At 44.7% G+C, this 22,259-nt stretch overlaps 1 protein-coding gene across 1 annotated transcript in view; it reads left to right on the top strand.

Annotated features, from left to right (window-relative positions):
• Nucleotides 1–22,259, top strand: part of LOC101853567 (thyroid receptor-interacting protein 11) — a gene marked incomplete in the record, with an annotated part of 90,172 nt that overhangs the window by 58,672 nt on the left and 9,241 nt on the right. The window contains 16 exon segments of the mRNA XM_013084529.2: nt 5,101–5,175; nt 5,843–6,008; nt 6,640–6,773; nt 8,933–9,083; nt 9,837–9,940; nt 12,403–12,537; nt 13,106–13,223; nt 13,760–13,927; nt 14,511–14,556; nt 15,162–15,421; nt 15,834–19,243; nt 19,821–20,090; nt 20,499–20,570; nt 21,185–21,306; nt 21,664–21,827; nt 22,205–22,259. The exon segment at nt 22,205–22,259 is cut by the window's right edge and continues 49 nt beyond it. Coding sequence (XP_012939983.1) covers nt 5,101–5,175; nt 5,843–6,008; nt 6,640–6,773; nt 8,933–9,083; nt 9,837–9,940; nt 12,403–12,537; nt 13,106–13,223; nt 13,760–13,927; nt 14,511–14,556; nt 15,162–15,421; nt 15,834–19,243; nt 19,821–20,090; nt 20,499–20,570; nt 21,185–21,306; nt 21,664–21,827; nt 22,205–22,259 — 5,450 coding nt within the window.

The raw sequence follows: 22,259 nt of genomic DNA, 5'->3' as shown, positions 1-22,259 counted from the left end.
CACACATACACACACACACACACACTCACACACACACACACAAACCCACACACACACACTCTTCAAACTTCAAAATTAGGGGTGGGGGAGGGGGGAGTGGGAGGGGTGTTAGGGAGAAAAATTTGTACACCTTGTCTGTGGGCTTATCTGAATGAACGAGAAGAGAGTGAGAGAGAGAGATGGGGGAGGGAGCAGAGAAGAAGAAGGAATATTTGCAGAAAAGAATTGCTTTCATGTACAATAACTTGTAGTCTTGAGATTTGTCTTGAATGCCACCACAGAAGGTTTTGTTTGTGCAAATTTGTTGCATTTTGTAAAGTTATGGAAGAACATGTCAGAAAGCAGGGGTTGGAGGCCATGTGTATGGTGAAGAGGTTTCTTTAAACTGGTGTGTGTTTGTGTGGGTGGGTGTGCGTGCGGACCTGTTGATGGCTCTAAGAATGTCCCTCCCTCTGTCCTCTCTCTGTCAGGCTAGCAGGGTTTCACAGTGATCTCTCATGAATTCTTGAGACTTGCTTATGCCACAGTTTTGACCTCTGTGTCGTTCTCTGGTTGTGCAGACGGAGACACAGAGAGAGAGAGAGACAGAGAGGTCTGGCTGCCGGAGGGGGTGGGTGGTGGGTGGCTCTTATTGAGTAAGCGTGGTGGTGTGCTGTAACCATAAGCCCCGGACACGTGAGATAAAGCGTTGAAGGGGAGAGCCAATGGCGTGGCTGCTCCAGCAAACTGGATGGCTTAGCTTGTCTCTTATCTCTAGCAGCGGCCAGGAGCTTGCTGGTTGGACAATTTTCTCAGCAAACCCACAAGTTGCTCAATCTTGCCGGCGGCCGCAGGGGACGCGACACACACTTCCCGCTTCTAGACGCCCGACTCGCAGGTTGCTGAAGCAGGTGGAGACTAAATTTTTCCACAAGTGCCGTATCCTCACTCCTTCCCCTCTCTCGTTTTCTACATGGTACAAGGCTAAAGTCGATTTTGTTTGCGTGACATTTGGGGGCCGAGTCATGGTACATGGGCCGCTGCGGCAATCGACGCTAGAGGAGCACAGAGACGATGTGCGCAAAATTCCTGGTCCTGCTTTTTTAGCTCATTTTGAATTGCAAAGGGCTTATGGGATTGGTCTGTTGTTGCGCCGCAGTCTGTGGCTTGCTTCCACACGCTAGGTTCACATCCAGCAGTTGCACGGAGCACTGTTACTGATACCTCAACCATGACAGCTGACCATACTCTAACTGTCTGTTGTCCATGCAAAGTTCAAGACCCTTCTTCTCACAAGATGCCATCGTCCGTGCAAAGGTGAGTGGCTACAATTTTGTTCTGTGAATAGCTGCCGTTTTCTCTCTGTGAGTGGTTACAGTTTTGCTATGAGTGGCTACAGTTTTGCTTTGTGAGTGGACATGAACTGGCATTCGTCGGTCACCGAAGGTCACTCCAAAGTACACAGACAAGCTAACAATGGGTTTAGGAGTGTACGCACGTTGCCCAGACTCCTCACCTCCTCACCTTTGCTGTAGGTCAGTCCCAGCGGAGGAATCAATGGAGCTGTGGGCTGGCCAGCAGTGTGTACACAGGCTCTCTCTCTCCCCAGACCTTTCTTTTCTGTCGTTGGTCAATTGAGATATTGGAGAGGGGGGTCCTCGGTGCCATGATGTGTGTGTACTTTGTGGTCAGTAAGAGCAAACAAAGATGTGGTAAGCCCCTCTAGCAGCAGGTGAAGTGGGACCACTCTCTCTGTCTCTCTTGGTGTCTGTGGATGTGGTGCTGCTGCTGTAGTACACACTTCAAGCACCGCTGTGTTCATGGTGATCTGATACCCAGTCTCTCACCAAACACATTTCTACGTTCATTATTCATTTTCTGAATTTTTTGTTTTTTTGGATGGGTTTTGACTCGAAAGAAATTTGTGACTTCTTCTCATTTTGGTTTGTCACTCGGACTCCTCTCAGTGAGTAGCCATTTCAAATGATCAGTAATTAATGTTTTTTGCTTATTAATCATGTGCTGTCCTAGTTTGTGGGTGTTGGCGTGTGCTCTGGTGTGGTTTGCTTCTTCTTTCCTATCAAACATCTATCATCCTTTTTCTCCCCTTCTTTTTTATGTTTGTTACTCTCTTGCAACACCTCTAATCTTCTGGCGCTCATATGACCTTATGCAGTTGCGAGCGCCGTAAAACCTCTACTAAAATTAAAACTGTCCTAGTTTCAACATGAAAGTAGTACTGATGCACATATCCTGTCGCCTTTGATTTCCTCTAAGTGTCAGGCTCTTGTGTTCTCCCCTCTTGTCCAATTGCAGTCTCGATCCTCTTAGGACAAAACTTCATGTACACTGAAGTTCTGAAGGAGAATTTTTAGTCAACTCATGACTTTCTCAGTAAGGGAAATTTTCACCTACTTTCCTCCTTGATTACTGGCACAGTTAGGGAAACTTTCATCCACCCATGATTCATGCGGTTAAGAAAACTTTCACCTGCTTGTGACAGGCTCTATAAAGGAAACTGTCATCTACACATGGCTCAAATATTTAAGAAAACTTGCACCGTCTCACAACTCGGTCAGTTAGGATTACTTCATGTATGCATGACTCTATTGTTTATGAAAACATTTACTTACACATGACTTGCTCGGAAAGGAACACTTTCACATATACTCATGATTTGCTCAATTAGGAATCCTCTCACTTTGCCATAACTGTCTGATTGGAAAAGTTTTATTTTCACATGTATCGCTCAATAAGAAAAGCCTTTATTTACACTTGACTCAGTCAGTAAGGAAAACTTTTACTTATGCACGACTCAGTTGGTAAGAAAAAGTGGCAAAAGTGACATTGAGCCCTCCATTCGGAACTTATTTGACCTGCTACACTGTTTATGGGTCCCCACTCTCAGTGGGGCAACATATGTGTGGCAGTAAGGTCATGCAAAAGACACCATTAACTTATCTTAAGAGTGGAGTGTCGAAATTTACTTTAACTGAAACGCATTTATTAAAACACGACTCAGTTGATCAAAAAAAACTTTCATCTGAGGGTATGGTTCAGTCGATCATAAATACCTTCACCTACACATGATTGGGTCTGTTGAGAGTACTTGTCATCAGCCATTTTTTCAGAGAATTGTCTTTCTTATCACGAGCAACAGTTTTTTCCAGAATGTGTGGTCTCCCATCATGTACTCGTTTCATTACTAGAAGTGTAATATTTACTTCAGAATGACTCTCCTTGAGACATGAGGGTGTTACCAAAATAGGGCAGACCTGAATGTTCTGCGAGTTGTGGGCTTGTCTCTGCAATGGATACTTTTGGTTTTATTTTCTAGCTTCTGCTGGTCTCATAACCCATGCTTTCATTCTGATAATGATCTATATTGAACTTTTTGGTCTGACCATACCAGGCAATGTTTTATCATTTGTTCCCATGTATTGGGGGGAAATGTTACTTCAAAGTTTCTGGGTCCCAATAATCTCAGTGGCACAAGATAGCCTTCAGTCATTTCACTTGTAATCTCACTTTTGCTTTTTTTCCTCATAAATGTGTTAATCTTATCTTTCTTTTTTGACATATCCTCAAACATTGGAATTTAACATTTTTTGCTGACTCGTTTTTTTTATTGACTAGAGAAATACTGCTGAGGAAGTGCCTTTACAAAATAAAGAATGAATTTGTTTGGGCTTTTGTAAATGTTTTAAAATGACAAGATTTTTCTGGGTATTCATGATATGACGCATTCCCTGGGCTGGTTGGCCTTCAGCCAATGACAAATGTCCACGATGGAATTTGAAATCTTTCCCCAGGTTATGAGATAGGAGAAGCCCCCCCGACAACCTGTCTCCATTTTGTTTGCTCTCAGCTCCCCCCTTCCTCCCACCCTTAGGTAGATAAGAGGTGTGGGGAGATAAGGTATCATATCCTGCAGGCCAGGGCCTCAGCCCGCCTGCATACGGGCCAAGTGCTCTCACAGGGGGCGCTGTGCTGGGCCCGGTGTGACCCCAGTACTATCACAAGGTACCTAGGGCACTTGTTCTAGAGCTACAGTTGAGTGTGAAGAGAGTCAGGAGGGATGCTCTTTCCACTGTAAGCCACCTCTGTATCGGAGTGGCTCCTGGCTTGTACAGTGGGGATGAGACCAACATTCTTTTAGACAACTCAGGTTTCTTACACACACAAGTCTGCCTCTACCTCACCTTGTCTCTCTACCCACAGAGAGATGCTGTTTCAAACTTTGACTCAAGGCACTTGTGTGTAGGGGCTCTTCAGTGACCCCAATGTGTGTCTGTGTTCCTCCAGTCAGGGCCTACAAGTCTGTGTGTGCCCGTGTGTGTGCCTGTGTGGTGCCCATGTGTGTGTGCCCATGTGTGTGTGGCTATGCGTAGAGAGTACTCAAAGGGATATTGAGCAAACATGAGAGCGTGCTTCTCTCCATTATTTGACCAGGACATTTGTGTTGACTTTACCCAGGCTCAGCCCTTGTGGAAGTAGATTCGATCCAGGCTGTGGGTACATGGGACTTGCTCTCTACTCTAGTGTGTACCTCACTGGAGCCGTGCAATACACTAGTAGTCTTTAGTTGTAAATATCAGCTGTTGTGTTTGAGTGCCTTGTGTGTATATGAGAAATTTTTATGAAAAGTGAAGCCGTTTTTACAGGAGATCCATTCTTTGTCCGCCAACGTTCCTTTGTGCAATAATGGGTCAAAGTATTGCCAAACACATCAGGCTGTCAGCTCTCTGCTATATATAGCTTCTTACCAACTCGCCCTCTCTTGTCACATGGAAAGGTCTCTATCACTGGCTGGGGTAGATTTTTGTTCGGGGCAAAATAAGTTTGCCAGTTTTGCATTTTTACTTCTCTTTTTACCTTTTGAGGATTTGTAATTGATGGAATATTTTTATTTTGCATTGTTTACAGTTGTTCAAGTCTTTACTAGTTTTTAAAAAAATCAGGCTCACAAAAAATTCAGCTTAATATCAACATACAGGAATGATTTTGAAATTCCATACATAGAAGAAGCTATTACAAAAAATTTTGGGTTAATTTGTTCTGGAACTCCAAAATATTTTTTGTGTGTCCTTGCATTGATGTGGTTTTATTTTATTTTTCTAGGGTCACCATGCCGGTGATGAAGTTGCGGAAGTCACAGCCAGTGCTGATGTCCTTGACCTTCAGAACAAGATCAAGGTGAGAGTTCCTGTGCAATGTACTAGCTTCCTTTTCCTGGTCTTGTACTTTTGACTTTTTCGTCCCATTGGGGGCACCACTGTGGTCCTATTCTTTCCCCTCTTTTTAACTTGTAAAGACTTCTTTTGCAATATAACTGATATTATTTAACTAGTGTTACCTTCTTTCTTTTCTCCACTTCTACAGCGACATCAGTGTATGTTCTTCTTAGCGTTGCCTTTCACTGTATTGTTCTATATTTGTTGACCTTTTATTGTGTTACTGTAGTTGAGAACACACTCCCTCATGCTCTTCCCTTGATTTATGGGTGGTTGGAGGGCACCACTGGTAGCTCCTGTTTCTTTTTGTTCTCTCTATTATCCCTGTCTGTATTTCTATCTTTCTTTTTTCCTGTACTGAATAACCGTTTTTAGGTCAGTGTGTTTCTCTTTGCTCTTGGGTGGTTGGCTGGTGTTCTTGTGTGGTTTCCTCCTCCTTCTTTTCTATCAAATGTCTTTCATCAGTATTTCTCCCCCTTCTTTCTCTTTATGTGTGTATGTTGCGAGTGCTGTACAACTTGTACTAAAAAATCTCTTGACTAAGTACTCTCTTTACTCAAACTCAAGCATTATATCATTACTATGGTTGACACCTCTCCTTCCACCCCACCCGTGTCCTCTTCCTTCAGGAACTGGAGGGTCAATTGTCCCGATCTCGGGAAGATCTCCAACAACAGGCAACATCCCTGCACGACCACCACCGCGAGAAAGTGGCAACACTCAAATCTCGGCATAAGACAGAGGTGGAGGCTTTGTGCTCACAAGTTTCAGCTCTTGAGCAAAACCTAGCTGATGGTAGGTGTGGAGTCTTAACCTTATCCACCGTTGTTCAAAATATCTCTTCCTGTTATTAGGTATCAACCCTTACTCTAGCCACTCGTATTCTAAATATAACCTTCAGTTATTAATGGTAGATGTTGAATCAAAATGGTAGCTGTATTTTTTCCTTTTCTTTTCTATTTTTGACATGCTTTTTCTTCATTTGTCTGTTTTTCACATGTTCTTCTGTCCAATTGTCATTCTTGCATGTTCTTCCCTCTCTGGTCTATTTCTCAACTGTTCTTCCTTCTCTCGTTTATTCTTCACATACGGTTCCCTTTCTTTTACAGACTTTGTTCGTTATCTTCTTTTTCTCATCAGTTTTTCACATTCTCATTATTTTCTTTCCTGTGGGTGTTTGGCAGGTGCCATGGTGTGGTTTGCTCCTTCTTACCTGTCAAACATCTATTTTCCCTATCTCTCCTCCTTCTATTTTGTGTTTGTTACTCTCTTGTAGCATTTCTAATCTTTGGCACTTGGATTACCTTTTTGTATTGCAAGCTCTCTAAAACTCTAACTAACATTAACTATTATTTTCCCCATTTCTCACATGTTTCCCCTGCCTTCTTTGTTCAATAAGTCATGCATTCTTTTTCTGGTCCCCCAGTGAGAGATGTGGGAAGCAGCTCACAACACAGTGGTTCTGGTACCCTGCCGGAGGCTGAGAGGTCAGAAGTCACCGAAGCCAGAGATGAAGTGCAGCGTGCCAGACTGACACAAGCCTTGCACCAAACAGAACAGGTAATTTCCTCCTCGTAATATTGTTGACTGCGATGAATCTCATTTCCAAAGAGAGCCATTAATGTCCTCATAAAAATGTTCACTAGTTACTAGGCTGGCTCATGCCTTCTGATCAGACAAAACTCTGTGGATTTTCAGATTAATTGAAATTCTTTTTTGGACTTTGAAAAGTGATATCTTTAAAACTTGATTTCATATTTATTGTTACAGATTGTGTTTCGTAATCATTATGTGAACTTTAAAACATTGCTGCTCTGTGCAACATACATTATGCACGTTTTTTGTTTAATGCTGTGTTCAGTCTCAGTGCAACATTCCTACTCTGTGCTACTTATGCCCTGACAACTTGCCAACTCATTCTGCGTGGGCAAGTTCTCTTGTGTACTATGTGCAGTTTTGAGAGGACAGGTGTGCGGAGGTTGAGCTTTGCTTTGAGATAGCCCTTATTGTGGTGTGTGTTATCTGGTACATTCAAGTTGACATTATCTCAAACCTATCTCTGTGCTTCTGTCCCGGAGTTGGACCAGTATTTTCACTCTTGACTGGGAACCACTCCAAGCTCTTATCTCTGGTCACTGACTGCATGCTTTGTTTAAGGTTGACTCCCCCTCTTACATCCCTCACCCCTCAACCACACGCATGCGCGCGCGCGCACACACACACACACACACACACACACACACACACACACACACACAGACGTGCTCTCAGACACGCAAGCGCAGGCACAGGTACTCCTGAATAGTGGTAGTTGCATGTACGTGAGAGGAGTTTCTCGGCTGGTCCTGTTATCTATTTGGGTCGTCCTGACAGGCTCAAGCCCCGTCACGCAGCCACTCCTCCACAGCAAACACCGAACTGCAAGCACAAAATTGACATGTTGTAAATCTGTGGTTGCTAGGGGCAATCCTGTCTGAAGTGACAGTATGCACTATTTTCCTTTCCGTCCATGTTTTTTTATATTGTTTAGGATGGCTCAGGGTTAAGTTACAACCTGCTTTTATCTGCATGCTTTTTTCTAAAAGTGTGTCAGCAGAAAAGGGGTGTATGGTGGATGTTGAAGTTAATTTATATGGATTGCCTGTGGTTTCCATGCTATCTCATCAGTCAAGTGTCGGGGGTAGGGGGGTTTGCTTCAGGCACTTACAGTAATAGCAACAAGACATTTTCTGTGTTGTGAAACAGAACTTTTGACAGCAGATGTTGTATACAGATGTAAGATACAGATTATAGTAGATGTGGAGGACATGAGGTGTTCTGATACAGTGTCTTTTGTGGTGTGGTAGCAAGTAAAGTCATGAGAAAGTTGTCCCAAGTCCTGTGTTCTGTTTAAAAAATGTAGGTCAGGTCACTCTCTGTCCTTTTTTCTCTTGACCTGGATGTCAGTAGGCCTGAAGCAGTTGTAGCTGGCTGATCTCGATTTCTTGCTGTTGAGAGTGTAGTAATCTCAAATAAATACTGACTTGAAAGTCCCACACTACTATTGTTGACAAGGGATGTTTCCTCCATGACAGGCAGGTACAACGTTTCCATTGCTATGAGGCCTAGGTTAAGAAAGCAGAATATTGAGGCACTTGCCCAGCGTTTTGTGCTGCCTTGATTGAGATATTTCATTGTCATCAAGCAGCATGTGTATGTCTTTTGAAGGTCTAGGGTAGCTCTTTCCAGGTCTTTGTTCATGGTAGCTAATGTTGGGACCATTTGTTATACCTCACGCCTTAATTATGTTCTGTGGGGACTCTCTCTCTGGTTGGACAAACATTTTCCCCACAAGACTGCAGTCATCTGGCAGCACAAGCTGAGTTGATCTGCTTTTTTCTCAAGCTTAGAGCTTTTTTTTGTCTCTCTAGTATGGAGTATATTCTTGATTACTGCAGACATTTTCTTTGTTCTCACACCATCTTCTTCTTCTGAAGTTCATAGAATTTTATTGGAAATTCAAAGTGTTTCTATGGCTACTGTTTGTTACATTGTAAATGGGTATGTTTGTTTGCCAACGTGTGTTAGTATCTCTGTTTGTGTAAATGTGATTGTGAATGTTAACTAATGTATATGTGTGTTCTTTCTTGTGTTTGTACATGAGTGTGTAAGTGCTCGGCTGTATTTATTTTTTGATTTATGTGTTAATGTCTGTTAATGTGTATATTTGTTGTCTTTAGGCACAGCATGAGCGTGACAGGCTGGAGTCTGAGCTGTCAAAACTTCGGCAGGAAGTGGTGCGGCTCCAGCAGCAACGAGACTCAGCTTTGGCCGGTAGCAATGGAGAAGATCTTCAGAGGACAGTGGACGAGCTATCTCAGAAGCTGGAAGGTAAGGAGTCTAGGTAGTTTGTTTCTCTGTGTCATTTGTGTCATGCATCTTACAGGGAAGTAGTATGTGTTTTTAGTGAACTGGTGCTTTTGACCTGCAGTGTAAAAGTTAAATTTTTTGTAGCAATCACATTTTTAAATGTGTAAATTAATCTCTAATTAGATCTTAGGAAAATAAACATTTTACTTTGTATTGCGTATCGGCACAGTCTGGGTTAAAAAGAGAAAGCTCATTAACACAACGATTATTCAGTACAGCGAAAGACTGATGAACTCACTACATTGCATGAAAGTAGTCAGTATACTACGTGAAAGGGTTCAGTTCTTTTGTGTGTGGTATAAAAGTGGTCATTTTGTCAATTTGAAAGTGGTCTTTTGTTTCTGAAAGGAGTTGATGTGGCGCCCGAAAGTATATGCTGTGTGAGAGTGATCAGTGTGTTGTTCTCAAGTTTGCCATAATTTCTAGATCAAGTTATTGAGATAATAAGATTGCTTGTGAAAGCTCACAGTAGAGATTTTTTACATCGGAGAAGTTGTCTTATAAGTTTGATGATGATTTTTCTAAGTCAGATGGTAGTTTGATAAGTAAGAAAAGGTTCATATTCAAATTGCTATGGTCTTTCTATGTCTGATGATGATTTGATGAGCGTAAAATGGTTTTCATTCAAAGTTCTGGGTCTTGTATTAGATCTTGATATTTGTTAAGTATTGATGGACTGTATCTGTAATGGAGTTTTCTGGTGTTTGTCCCCAGCGTCCGAGGTGGAGAGGTCTTCACTGCGCCGGGAGCTGGCGGAGGTGAGGGAGGAGTTGGTCAACACCAAGTACAGACTGTTGGATCAGCTGGATGCAAACCATGTACTCTCTCGCTACTACCTCTTCTGTCTAGTGGCTCCTTCAGCCTCACCAGTACTCTTATTTAAATCGTGTAGAACTCATAATTTGTGGCCACAGCTACAATAGAGTGGAGGGATAAGCAAGTAGTCTTGGCTCATCACAGACCAGATAGTTCTACAGTTTTCGTTTAATTTCACGTATGACTCTCATATTTTGAGAAGTTTTGTCGGTGTCTTCCTCAGAGAAGTAACAATTTAGTGTTAGTTGTCTAATCAGATTGAAGGGAGGAAAATTCTCTTCTTAAATAACCTTTGAGTGTAGATAGGTCAATGGAGAAATATGGGTCAGTTATGAAACTGAGATTTGAAGCCGGAGTGTTACAGATAATTTCCTTGTTTATGCATTTAGCGCATTGCGCCCTATTTGCCTCATGGGACTTGTATGTGTGAATGACCAGTGACAATATATGATCTGTACTAAACGCACATAGTTACTGTTGTAGTGACAGGGAGGGTTGCTTGTGCTTGCTTTTGGTCACGGTTGGGGACAGAAAGTTGGCAGTAGATCTAATAAGTGCTTGTTTGTTTTCCTGTATCATTCACTGCTAGTGAAAGACAAGGACAGCTTGTCCTCTTACAAAAGAAAATGACCTGGATAAATAATACATGCATGCCATTTGGCTTTCTTAAAGTTTGGGTAGAAAATGAATAGGATGCTACTGGGCCTAGTGCGGACTTTGTGTGTCAAAGCATGTCCCTGTCTATCTGACTGAGCTATTGTCTTGAGGAATTCCTTCACCCAACAAGCTAGTTGTCATGATGAGAAAAAGCACAAGGCATGGTTTGCATTCACCTGCTCGTTCCAGTCTGTAGTTAACAAATTATGTGTTGCTTTCTGGTCTTGTTTGATGTGTGTGTGTGTTTGTGTGTGCGTGCGTGCGTGCATGGGTAAATGCGTGTGGTGTTATGTGATCTCTATATGTGTGTGACTACGCTTAACTATGTGGTCATGTGTTTTGCCTGTGTTATGATGAATGTATATAAAACATTTGCTGCTCTTGACTGCAAGCAACAAGTGGGGCAGGGATAAAATGTGTTCTGCTGGGTTCAGGGACAGCGATAAAGCTGCAAGTGGGACCTGGTACCTAGTGACTGCTTTTGTGACTGCCAGGCTCTGGGACCAGCATGCAATCACGAGTCACACAGAAAGGAACAGTAATTGATATGACAAGGGGCACTCTGTTGAAGGTTGCATCTTCTTTCCTATAAACATGTTATCGTCCTTATGGCTCCTCATCCTTTACTTTGTGTGTTACTCTCTAGTAACATCTCTCATCTTCGGTTTTTATATGATCTGTGTGTGTTGCAACTGCTGTAAAACTTTTATTAAAACTGTACTGATCTGACAAGTCAGGGTGGTGGGTATGTCCTGCTGGAGGTTGCTGGCCACTGTGTGTTTGGTGAGGGCTGGTGTGACTTTTTGTTGCCTGGAAGACCCATTGCTTCTCTACGCTCCAAAACGGCTCCTTATTTTGCTAGCCTGCTATGTTTAGTGTAGTATTTTTATATCAGGCCCCCACTTCGTGAGCCTACAGCAACAACCGAACTGTAAGGAAGGATGAGTGTGGTGGAGGCTCGTATTGTTTCCATGAGGTGCATGGCCCTGGTTTAGTTCACATTCCACCTGCTGTGCCAGTCTGCATGGCGTCAGTCTATGCTCTTTTGGCCTTTGTGCATGACCCCATTCTAAGCTTGCAGCTGGCCTGTCTGCGTAACCCCAGTTTTTTTGTTTTCTCTGGGACTTGGTGAATGGCTCCAATCTATGATATCAGTGAGCCTGTCTGCATAGCCCAAATCTGGGATCTCAGTTGGCCTGTCTGTGTGGCCCCAATCTACAATTGCAGTGAGCCTGTCAGCATGATCCCAGGCTGCTCCCAGTTGGCTTGTCTGATTTTATGTTCTCAGGCTGCATGGCCCCAACTTATGTTTGTAGTCTGCTTGTCTTGTCTTCTTGGTCGCAGTTTTTGCTCGAAGTCAGCCTGTGTAAGACAGCACTCCAGCTTGCTTCAATTTGTGAGGCGAGTCTAACCTTGGCTCACTTCTTCAGCCAACAACATTCCAGTTCGCTTTGTTGCATGACCATGAATGCTGTGTGCTCTTACAGTCTGTAATCATTCACATGCCAGCTTGCCTTGTTACATGACTCCATCTGCAGGAGTTAACATGCCAGATTCCCCAGTTGCATGGCCCCTTCTGTGGTCACTCACTTGACAGCTTTCCTTGTCGCATGGCTCTGTCTGCAGGAGTTCACATGCCAGCTTGCCTTGTTACAAGATCCTGTCAGGGGTCTCTCACATCCCAGCTTTCATGTTGCATGGCCCAATCTGCCGTTGCTGACTTGCCAGCTTGCCTTGTCACATGGCCCTGTCCCATGTATGCTCAAACAACTGGCCGTCACTCACATGCCAGCTTGCCTTCTTCCAGGCTGATGCCCAGGGTGTGCTTTGTGAGCTGAGAGAAATGCGAGAGTCGATGGATATGGAGGCTGTGAGTCGCCGTGGCAACATGCGAGCAGAGATGAGGTCGCTGGTCAATCAAATGTTCCGGGTGGGACAACAGGTGCTTTTACTCTCAGTAAAGGTCTATTTCAAACCCTCGGATCTACTACACATACGTTGACTCATTACAGTTTCTTTTTACATGATGACTCATTACACAGCTCCTGTACGCATGGTACTGACAACACCAACACATTACACACAGACCCACTAAACACTCCAACTCCGCACTGCCTATAGAAAACTGACTCCCTCCCCTCTTGTACTACAGACTTCCACAATGTGCTGACTCACTATACTGTGATGTTCTCTGGCTCTACACTAGCTGTGCTCTGTCTGACACATTTCTCACTGGTTTATACAGATAACTCGGTATAAATGGATTTTTCCACTGTACTCTGAATGAAAGATCTTTTTTTTGTAGTGAGACCCAATTCTTTCCTGTTTTTGTTGTGTGAAATATCCCTGTATTACCCAATTGTCTCTGTCTCCTCTCTATGTAAGAGATCGAGGTACTGTCCAATAATAATATTCTCTCTGTCCTATTTAAGAGATCTGTGTAGTACTTGGTTCTCTCCCAGGCCTATCTATGTGAAAGGTCTGTGTACGGTCAAATTCTCTGCCCTCAGAGCTCAGAGCTGAAGCAGTCGCTGCAGACGGTGAAGTCTGAACAAGAAGAAGTGCGCGACAAAGCAGAGCTGTTACTGGAGGAAATGACAGATCCTGGGAGACAGAAGCTCACAGCAGGTCTGGACTCGTCTGTTACTGTTTTATGTTGTATCTAGCTAGATGTAAGTAGGTCAACGAGAAGTAAGGGCACTGGAAAGAGAAAGACAACAGAAGTGATACATTAATATCAGTAGTGACACATGAGTGTTACAACGGTGACATCAGTGCCATTAGTGACTTGTCAATGTCAGTGGTGACATATTAATATCAGTGGTGATAAATCAATGTCCGTGTGTTTTGTTTTATTGTCGGAGGGTATCACCTGTCTTTCTAATTGTTAAAGTGATTTTGTTGTCTTTTAACATTTCATTTATTTATTTTTTTGGAACTTATTTTATGTTTTCAAAGTGGTGGCAGCACAGTGTAGGTAGGGATGAAACAGAACAATCAAGCCCAAGCCAAATAAATACAATTTGTGTCATAGAAATTGTGTCCTGTTAGTGTTGTTAATTAAGAGTAGATTACTGATGTTCCTCATACCCTTATCTTCATCTGTTTTCTGTTTTCTCCCCTCCACCCCCCCCATCCCTTTCCACCCTGCTTTGTGACTACAGATGTGTTTGACAGTCTGGAGCGTGAGACTTTGGTCCTGAGGGAGGAGAACCTGAAGCTGAAGGAGCAGATAACCTTGTTGGAGAAGTCTGTGCTAACCAGTGGTCAAGAGAGACAAAGCCTGCAGGCAACAGTGACCAAACTGAAGGGGAGGCTTGGGGAACTCACTGGTGAGTTGCTGTTCTATGTTTGAAGTCAACTTGTTTTCAAGGCCCAACCTATGTTCACAGTCTGCCTGGGGGTGTGAAGGAATAATGTGAGCTTGGGCTGGGTCAAGTTACACAAATAATGGGATGAGCAATGTCTCACAGTTTTCTTTGAAAGGCCTCATTGCAAAGCTGGAGGGAGTTTGTGTTAAGAAGATAATTTTTGCTTATGTGAAAGATGGAACTAGTTTTTACTGTTGTGCCTGGTCATGGAGGGAGTGGGAAGGAAGGTTTTATTGTAATTTTTGATTATGGTGGGGGTAACTTATGGAGGGGAATGACTGACAGGTTTTTTCCCCTTTAATTTTTTATCATTGAGGGGGTAGCTGTGACAGGTTTTACTGTAATTCTTGGTCATGGAAGGGGTGGCTGTAATGGAGGGTGTGGCTCTGACAGGTTTTCTGCTGTAGTGGGTCATTGGTTAAGGCGGTTGCAGAAGTCTCAGGTTTTACTGTGTCTGTTGTCCGCTGATGCCTGTGAAAACAGTCTCTTAATCCAGCTCCACACCTGTTGTTGACCTGTGTATGTCTTTCTCTCTTTTTCCAAGGGCAAGACTGGGAGGACTCAGACACAGATGTCTCCTCTCTGCTCAGGTAGGCTTAGGCTATGTTTCTCTTGTAGTGCATATTCCCATCGTATGTACACACTCTCACATGGACATAAAAGCTCTCACACAAGTACATTAACATACTCATTGCTCACCTATGCACATTCATACAAAAACACACACACACACTTACACACACACACACACACACACACACACACACACACACACACACACACACACACACACACACTTTATTGTGCTTGCCGTTTGATGCCAGTCTGAGTGTTAAAGTGCTTCTCTTTACTAAAATCTACCATTCTTATGTTTGTCCATCCACCTCTTTGTTTTCTGTCTCTCGTTTTCACTGTATAATTCTTGTCTGCCTGATGTCTATTTCTATGGTATTTTTCGTGTGGTGAATGTCTTTATATTTGTTGTCTGATGGCTTTTCTTAGCTGATGTGCCAAGAAGAACATATATGGCTTTGTTATGTTGAGGAAAAAGTTGTCCCCCTTGAAAAAAACTTGAATATCTTTTTTACCTTCCCTTGTCCCATCTCCCCCATCTTGTCTCTCCTTTATATTTACATTTCCCCCTATCCCCCTTCATTCTGTGTCTGTCTGCTGCACCCCCTGCTTGTGCTGACAGTGGAGAGCGAGAAAACCCTCGAAGCGCTCTGGACATTGGCCAGGAGGAAGTGGACAGGGAGCTGGCTTCATTGCGGGTACAGCTGGAGACCCAGAAAGAGAGCATGTCTGGTGTGGAAATGGAGAGAGCCGACTGGCTGATGGAGCGAGAGGCATTGGAGGATGTCTTGACCGAGCTCAGACAGAAAACGCAAGAACAGGAACAAGAACTCGTGTCTCTGAAGTCATCAGGCTCAGATGTGGTTGGAGAAACATCTGCAGGTATGTGATATGTTGAGCTGGCTAATTTGTTTTTGTCAGCTTTGACCAATGAGAAGAACTTGTGTACTTAACTTTGTGCTAGATCAAAACTTTATTAAAAACTCTGTACAAGATAGAACTAGGTGGCTAACTGTGTGACTGATGAGAGCTATGTGGGTAACTGTGTGCCTGATGAGAACTTTGTGTTTATCTGTGTACTACATTACCATGAAGTTGTTAGATCTAGATGGAGTTTTTTCAGTAAACTATCTTTTACTCTGCAGTTATGTTTATGTAGAGGACAGGTGTGTTAGTGTGTAGTTTATCTACCAATAGCCTTTGTTTTGTTCCCTGCTTGGACATGTGTGGTGTTGGTGTGCTATGTGTGGTGTGTATTGTAGGAATAACAGGACTTGTGTGTTGTATTCCCCAGATGTGAAGTCATCACAGGAACGTGTGGCTACATTGGAGGCGGAGCTTAGCTCTCTGCGTGGGGATCGGGATGAGCTGGAAAGTGCCTTGGAGGAGCTAGATTCACAGCACTCTCAGGCCCTGGAGCAGTTAATAGCTCAGCGAGATCGCCTGGCCGCTGAACTGGCACAGTGCCATACCCAGCTACAGCAGCAGGGGGAGCAACTGGAGCAGGTCAATGAAAAGGTGGCTTCACTCACCGCTCAGCTCGCAGCTCAGGGACAGAGTGGTGGAGGGGATTCAAAGAACCCTGACAGTAAAAACTGGGAGGAGAAGTGCCTTGCCCTTGAGAGAGAAATGTCTTTTGTGAGGGAGCAGAGCGGTGGCAAGTGTGAGGGTTATGAAAAGGAAATAGGTGAGCTGAAAGAGAAGCTCCAGAAGGGTGGGCTAGTCATCAACGATCTGCACATGGACAAGCAGGAACTTCAAGGGGAGCTGGCTGCGGCCCAGGAGCAGGTGGCCCTCAAGGTGTCCAAACTGAAGGAGATGAGGGAAGAGAACAGCTCGCTGGTCACGCAGAAAAAGGAGGCCGAGGATAGATTGAGTGACATAGAGGATAGACTGAGAGAGACAGAGGAGGAGTTGGAGCGTTGGCAACAAGTGAATGAGGAGAAGCAGGTGGGCCAGATGGAGGTGGGGAAGCAGGCAGCAGAGAATGCAAAGCTGCGCTCTCGACTAGAGCATATGGAGAAAGAGAAGCAGACTTTTACTGGGGAGCTGCAGCAGCTTATCAGAGACAATGTGACGGAGGTCTCCCCCACACCAGCTCTTGAGGACCAGACGCTACTGTCAATCTTGGAGGAAGAGGCACGGGTTCGACTTCAGTTAGAAAACGATGGCAAACTGATCCACGAACTGAGACAGGAAGTTCAGCGGCTGTACAGTGACAAACAAACACTTGTCCAGCAGCTACGAGAGAAGAACAAGTCTGAGGACTCACCGGGAGAGAGGGAGCGGGAACATCAGTCCCAGGTGGAGGCACAGGAAGAACAGATAGAGAGTCTCATCCAGAAAACAGGACAGATGGAAGAACAGTTGAAGTGTGAGGCTGGCAAGAGCCAGGGGTTAGAAGAAAAACTGAAGCAGGAAGCCAGAAAGAGGCAAGAGTTGGAAGAACAGCTGAAATCGGAAGCTAGCAAGAGCCAGGAGCTGTACTCCAAGTTATGCATCTGTGAGGGAAAACTAGAAGCTGCAGGGGAACAGCACTGTGAATTGGTGGCGGAAGTGGAGAGACTGCAGCAGGATGCAAATATACATGCACAGAAGGTGGCAGAGACTGCTATGTTAAAGTCTGGCCAAGAGCAGATGACCAGAATGGAGGAAGAGCTGACTGAAAAGTGCAGGTTGGTAGAGGAGTTAACTGCCAAATCGTCTGCCTTTACTCAGGAGATGCTGACAGTCAAGGCGGAGATCTCGCGGCTAGAGCAAGTCTGTGAGGAGAAGGATGAGCAGATCGGACAGCTAAAGTCTCGTGTCATTCGCTTTGGCACAGACCTCGAGGAGATAGAAGGCTCTGTGTCTGCTGTAGAAGACAAGCACATAGAGGAACTGCGGGGCAAGGAGCAGGAGCTGGACAAACTGAGGGAGAAAAATCTGGGCTTGGAACGCACGTTGAGCCAGACACAGGAGATGAACAAACTCACAGGCACCACACACCTATCGGATGCACACATTTCTGAAAGAGAGGGTGGTCTTTCATCCCAGGAGAGAGAAAGACTAGAGGAGACCATCTCTCAGCTGGAAGTAGAACTGAGTCTGTCCAGAGAGACGATCACTGCTCTACGTCTGGACCTGTTGACTGCGCAGGACACCGTTCAGTGTCATGAGGCTGGTATCGCACATCTCAACAAGAAGACGGAAGAACAGAGGAAAGAATTGGAGAAAGTGTCTTCAGAGTCAACGCGCCAGGAGAGTCACCTGGCTGTGTTGCGTCAGACTTCTGTGGACAAGGAGACGGTTCTGGCGGATGTGCAAGGTCGACTCAGCTTCCTGCTGTCCATCCTCTCCCCTCAGCAACTACAGCAGTTACAGCACTTTACTGACAGCAATTCCCAACAGCCTGCTCTAGAGTATCATGAGGTCAAGGCCATCGAGTACTTTGAGGAGAGTCAAGCTGGGGCTGTGAACACCCCTGTGAGTGGTGGGGACAAGAAACGAACTGGCTATCAGCAACATGAAGATGCTGTTCTAAGTGTGAATGGCAGCATTGTTGAAGATGTCACAGAAGACATACGTCTCATAGAAAGCTCTCAGTCTGATCAGAAAAGATTTCAAGTTGTGGAAAAAGAGCTGGAGGAGCTTCGAGAGAGACTAAAGGAAAAAGACACAATAGTCTCTGAGTTGCAGAAGAGTAACTCCTCATTGCTGGGCCTGCTGGAAGGAACAGGGGACCGAAGTGGTCAAGTTTCCACTCACAAACTAGAGGCAGAGTTGAGAAGTTTGCAGGCAGAGAGAGAGCAGATGGTGGCAGTGGTTAGTGAGAAGTCTCGGGAGAACTCGAGCCTCAAATCTGAGGTGCACAGGCTGATGGGGGTAGTGGCTGCCGGTCAAGCTGCGCTAGACAAACTGCAGACAGACAACAAGGAGCTGGAGCAGAGGCAGCGCTCCCCCCCTCGAGACAACGAGGCAGAGGACGACGAGATGCGGCGTGAGGCTCTCACCAACATGGCCAGGCTTGTGAGAGATCGAGAGACAGAGATTGAGGCTCTGCAGCAGAAAAACACAACTTTGCTTGCTGTGCTCCAGGAGTCTTCAAGTCAGTCAGAGGCTGCTTCCCACTTGGGCCCACTGCTGAGAGAGAAGGAGACCCTAGCCCAGCAGGTAGTAGCACTCAACGCTGAGCGGGAACAGTTAGTGGCCTGCCTCACCCAGAAACACTCGGAGGCCGTGGCATATCACGGGGAGACGCAGCGTCTGGCTTCTCTACTGGCCAGCGGTCGAGAAGAGACGGAAAAGGCCAAGAGTGAATACCAGGCACTGGTGCCAACGTTTGAGGATAAATGCCGGGCCCTGGTGTCAGCTCAGGGGGAAGTGGCTGAGCTGAGGCAGAGGCTGAGAGAGATGGAGGTTCGCCATGGAGAGCTGCTACAACGCTCAAGTAGCCTTGAGGTCATAGGTCACAGCAGTCAGGCTGAGCACAATCGTGTGGTGGAGAGTGAGCTGAGAGACACACTGAGTGATCGAGAGCAGAAGATTCAGGCCCTGAGCCGCAAGGTGAAGACCCTGGAGGAGTCAATGGCCAGCCGGGAGGCCGAGTGTCATCACCTGAGGAAACAGACGGAGAGCTCCAAGTTCCAGTTGACTGGCCTGGTGTCTGAGCTGGACGACCTAAAGGGGGACAGAGAGCAGCTGCAGGCCAAGACAATAGCACAGGTCAGTACAACGGGAGAGTAGGGAACTCTATCCTACACTTCATACATATACAGTCGAAATGGTTCAGAATGGACGCCAATTGTGGAGGGGGGAAATGGTTATCTTAGACGGGTGAATGTCTTAGACAATGACGTTATAATATAGCAAAAACACAAGGGGCGAAATAGAAATTGGTTCTTTATACAAGTAGTTGTCTTGAACAGGTGGCTTTAGAGCAGGTTTGACTGTAGTTGATAATTAATACACTGAATGTATGATACTCTTAGCAAATGATTCACTAAGCACAGATCTTTGTGTTATATTCTCGTCACCTCTTTGTCTACTCACTGACAGTGGTGTTCAACCCCTTTGTCTACACACATACTGTTTTCTTACTCATGTTGGCATTGTCTCTGTGTTTCCATCAGCACTGAACTGACATAAGAGTACCACAACATAGATCTTATGGGCAGAGATTGGTTCTGCTCTTGTTCTTTCCATACTTATAACTTTGTGATTGTGTTGTTAGTGATAGTTGTGGAGGAGATACTGTAATTATTGCTTTTGTTGTATCTTGATCGGGTTGGTTTGTCCTCAGGAGAGTGAGTGCGCTGGTCTACGTGAAGCAGTCAGCAAATTGACGCTAAGCATGCGGGAGAAGGACCTTGAAGTGTCGGGTCTGAGGGAGCAGGTGGCCACACTCAATGCGCTTCTTCAGGAAAGAGATGGAGAGGATGGCCAAGTGGCTCAGCTCATGAGGGAAAACGAGTCGGTCATGAGCTCTACGCGACAGCTGCAGCAGGAGAGAGACCAACAGGCTATGCTGGCAGAACAACGGCTTCAGGAGGGCGCAGCTCTCAGAGCTGAGGTCAGTGATTTTGTTTTCCATCCAGAGATTTTGATCAAATTTGTGGATGTTGATTTTGTTGTCTACCCAGGATTTTAAAAATATCAGAACTAAGTTCAGTGATTTTTGTTTTCTATCCAGAAATTTTGACCAAAGCTGATGTCAATAAATTTGTTTTCTGGTTAGGGGGTTTGACCAGAGTGGAGGTGGGTGGGTGGGTGATTTTATTTTCTGTCTAGAAATTTTAATTGGATGTTAATGAGTTTTTCTTCTTAGGGATTTGACCTGGATTTAGGTCTGATGGTTTGTCTTTTTTAACCAGAGTATTGAGTTTTTGCTTTGTGGGAGAGTAGCTTGTATGTTCTTGTGTTATATCAGGTGATGAGTAAGTAGATTTCTTTCTTCATGTATGTTGCTTTGTCTTCACAGATTCAACACATGAAGGACAAAGAGTTCAAACTGAGCCGTGAGTTGGAGCGGCTGAGAGGCCACCTGCTGCAGGTGAGATGTATGACAAATGACAGGCCACACATCACATGGCCACTCATCACACACATCACGTACTGTACATCACACACATCTGTCACACACCCCATACATCACACACCATGCACAACATACATCACATGCCCCATACATCATATATCATAAATCGCACATCTACTGGGTTGTCCTAGATAAAGTGTGTAATAGCCCTTATAAAGTTTCTTCCATGTATGGACAGATTTATGTCCAGCCAGGATAAAAAAGCTGACCCATCAGCTTGCTTGAGCTGTCTCAAGTCAGGAAAGTTTAATTATATTTTTATTTCTAAAACTGAAAGATTTATCTGTCTTGCATAAAGAAAGAGCCTTTATGGTGTTCTCCTGTCCTAACAGTTTTTCCTGTGTGTAGACCTACTGACCAACTACGGAGGTCTGGAGGGTGCCACTTGAAGGTCCTTCTTTTCTTTTTGTCTTACTTTTTCTTTCATGAAATGATTTAATGTGGGGATTTACTTGTCTTTATGCATATTCCTCTTCTCCCAACAAACCTAGCTCTGATGTTGACCTCTGACAGTATTTCACTTGCGTAATGATCGTGATGTGTAATGACCGCTGTTCCTTGTCCTCCAGATCGAGGAGGGCTACACTAAAGAAGCTCTGGACTCTGAGGAGCGGGAAAAAGATTTGAGGAATCGACTGGCCGTGGCAGAGGAGCAGCTCATGTCTTCTTCCTCCCATGTGGAGAGAGCCAGGTCAGTGGGGAATGTACAATGTCATACACATACACAAACATGCGCACACGCATGCATGTACACGCACGCATGCACACGCACACACAAACACACACACACTCAAACAAAACTGCTGCGCGTAATCACTTGAACTTGAACACTCCTTACACATGGTTATTATGTCAGTATGCTTACCTTTACTCAAACAAATCAGTTGGAATATGCCTTTAATAGATCCTGCTTTTTTTATCTCTATTTCTGTCTTACTTTCCCCCCCACTTTGCTTCAACGTGCTTCTCTTTACCCAAACAAATAAGAAATGGTTTGTGGTGTGCGTGTCTCCTCTAGAACCTTTTTCTATTTTGTGTGTTTTCTCAGCGAGGAGTGGAGTCGGCGTGCGGAGAGCCTGGAGCAGCAGGTCCAGCAGATGTCTGGTCAGCGCGACTCGGCCTTCAAACAGGTGGCCGCCATACAGGACCAGTGCCAGCAGTATGCTACCTCACTGGCCAACTTGCAGCTGGTGTTGGAGCACTTTCAGAAAGGTTGGTGGCACAACTGCACTCTTGCACACTTTTATTTGAGCAATCTCTCTTAATGTGAAACACAGCTAAAGGGAAGAAAATCTGGCAGTCCTACAGAATTTGGGTTAAGCAGACTCATCTGTATGTGCAGGTTGAACTTTAAATTTCTGTAAGAAAGATTAGGCTGGGTGTGTGTATATGTGTACAAACTGTGTTTGAATGTGTATTTGTGTGTATTATTTGGAATATAAGATTGAGAAGTCTTTCGCTTTTCACAGTGTGTAGGCAGTTTTTAAAAAAATCCAATGTGCTGTGTGAGAGAGGTTGTGTTTTGTGTATGTGGTTATGTCTTGTTATTCTTCACCACAATATGCATGTGAATGTTTTTTTCCCCTCAGAGAAAGACTCGGCTATTGCAGCAGAGACTGAGCACTACAAGGAGGAGGCGAGTGA

Source organism: Aplysia californica, unplaced genomic scaffold (assembly GCF_000002075.1).
Source record: "Aplysia californica isolate F4 #8 unplaced genomic scaffold, AplCal3.0 scaffold00300, whole genome shotgun sequence".
In the NCBI taxonomy this organism is placed as follows: domain Eukaryota; kingdom Metazoa; phylum Mollusca; class Gastropoda; order Aplysiida; family Aplysiidae; genus Aplysia; species Aplysia californica.
The sequence above is the reverse complement of the archived record's forward strand: the minus strand, read 5'-3'. Positions and strand labels throughout refer to the sequence as shown.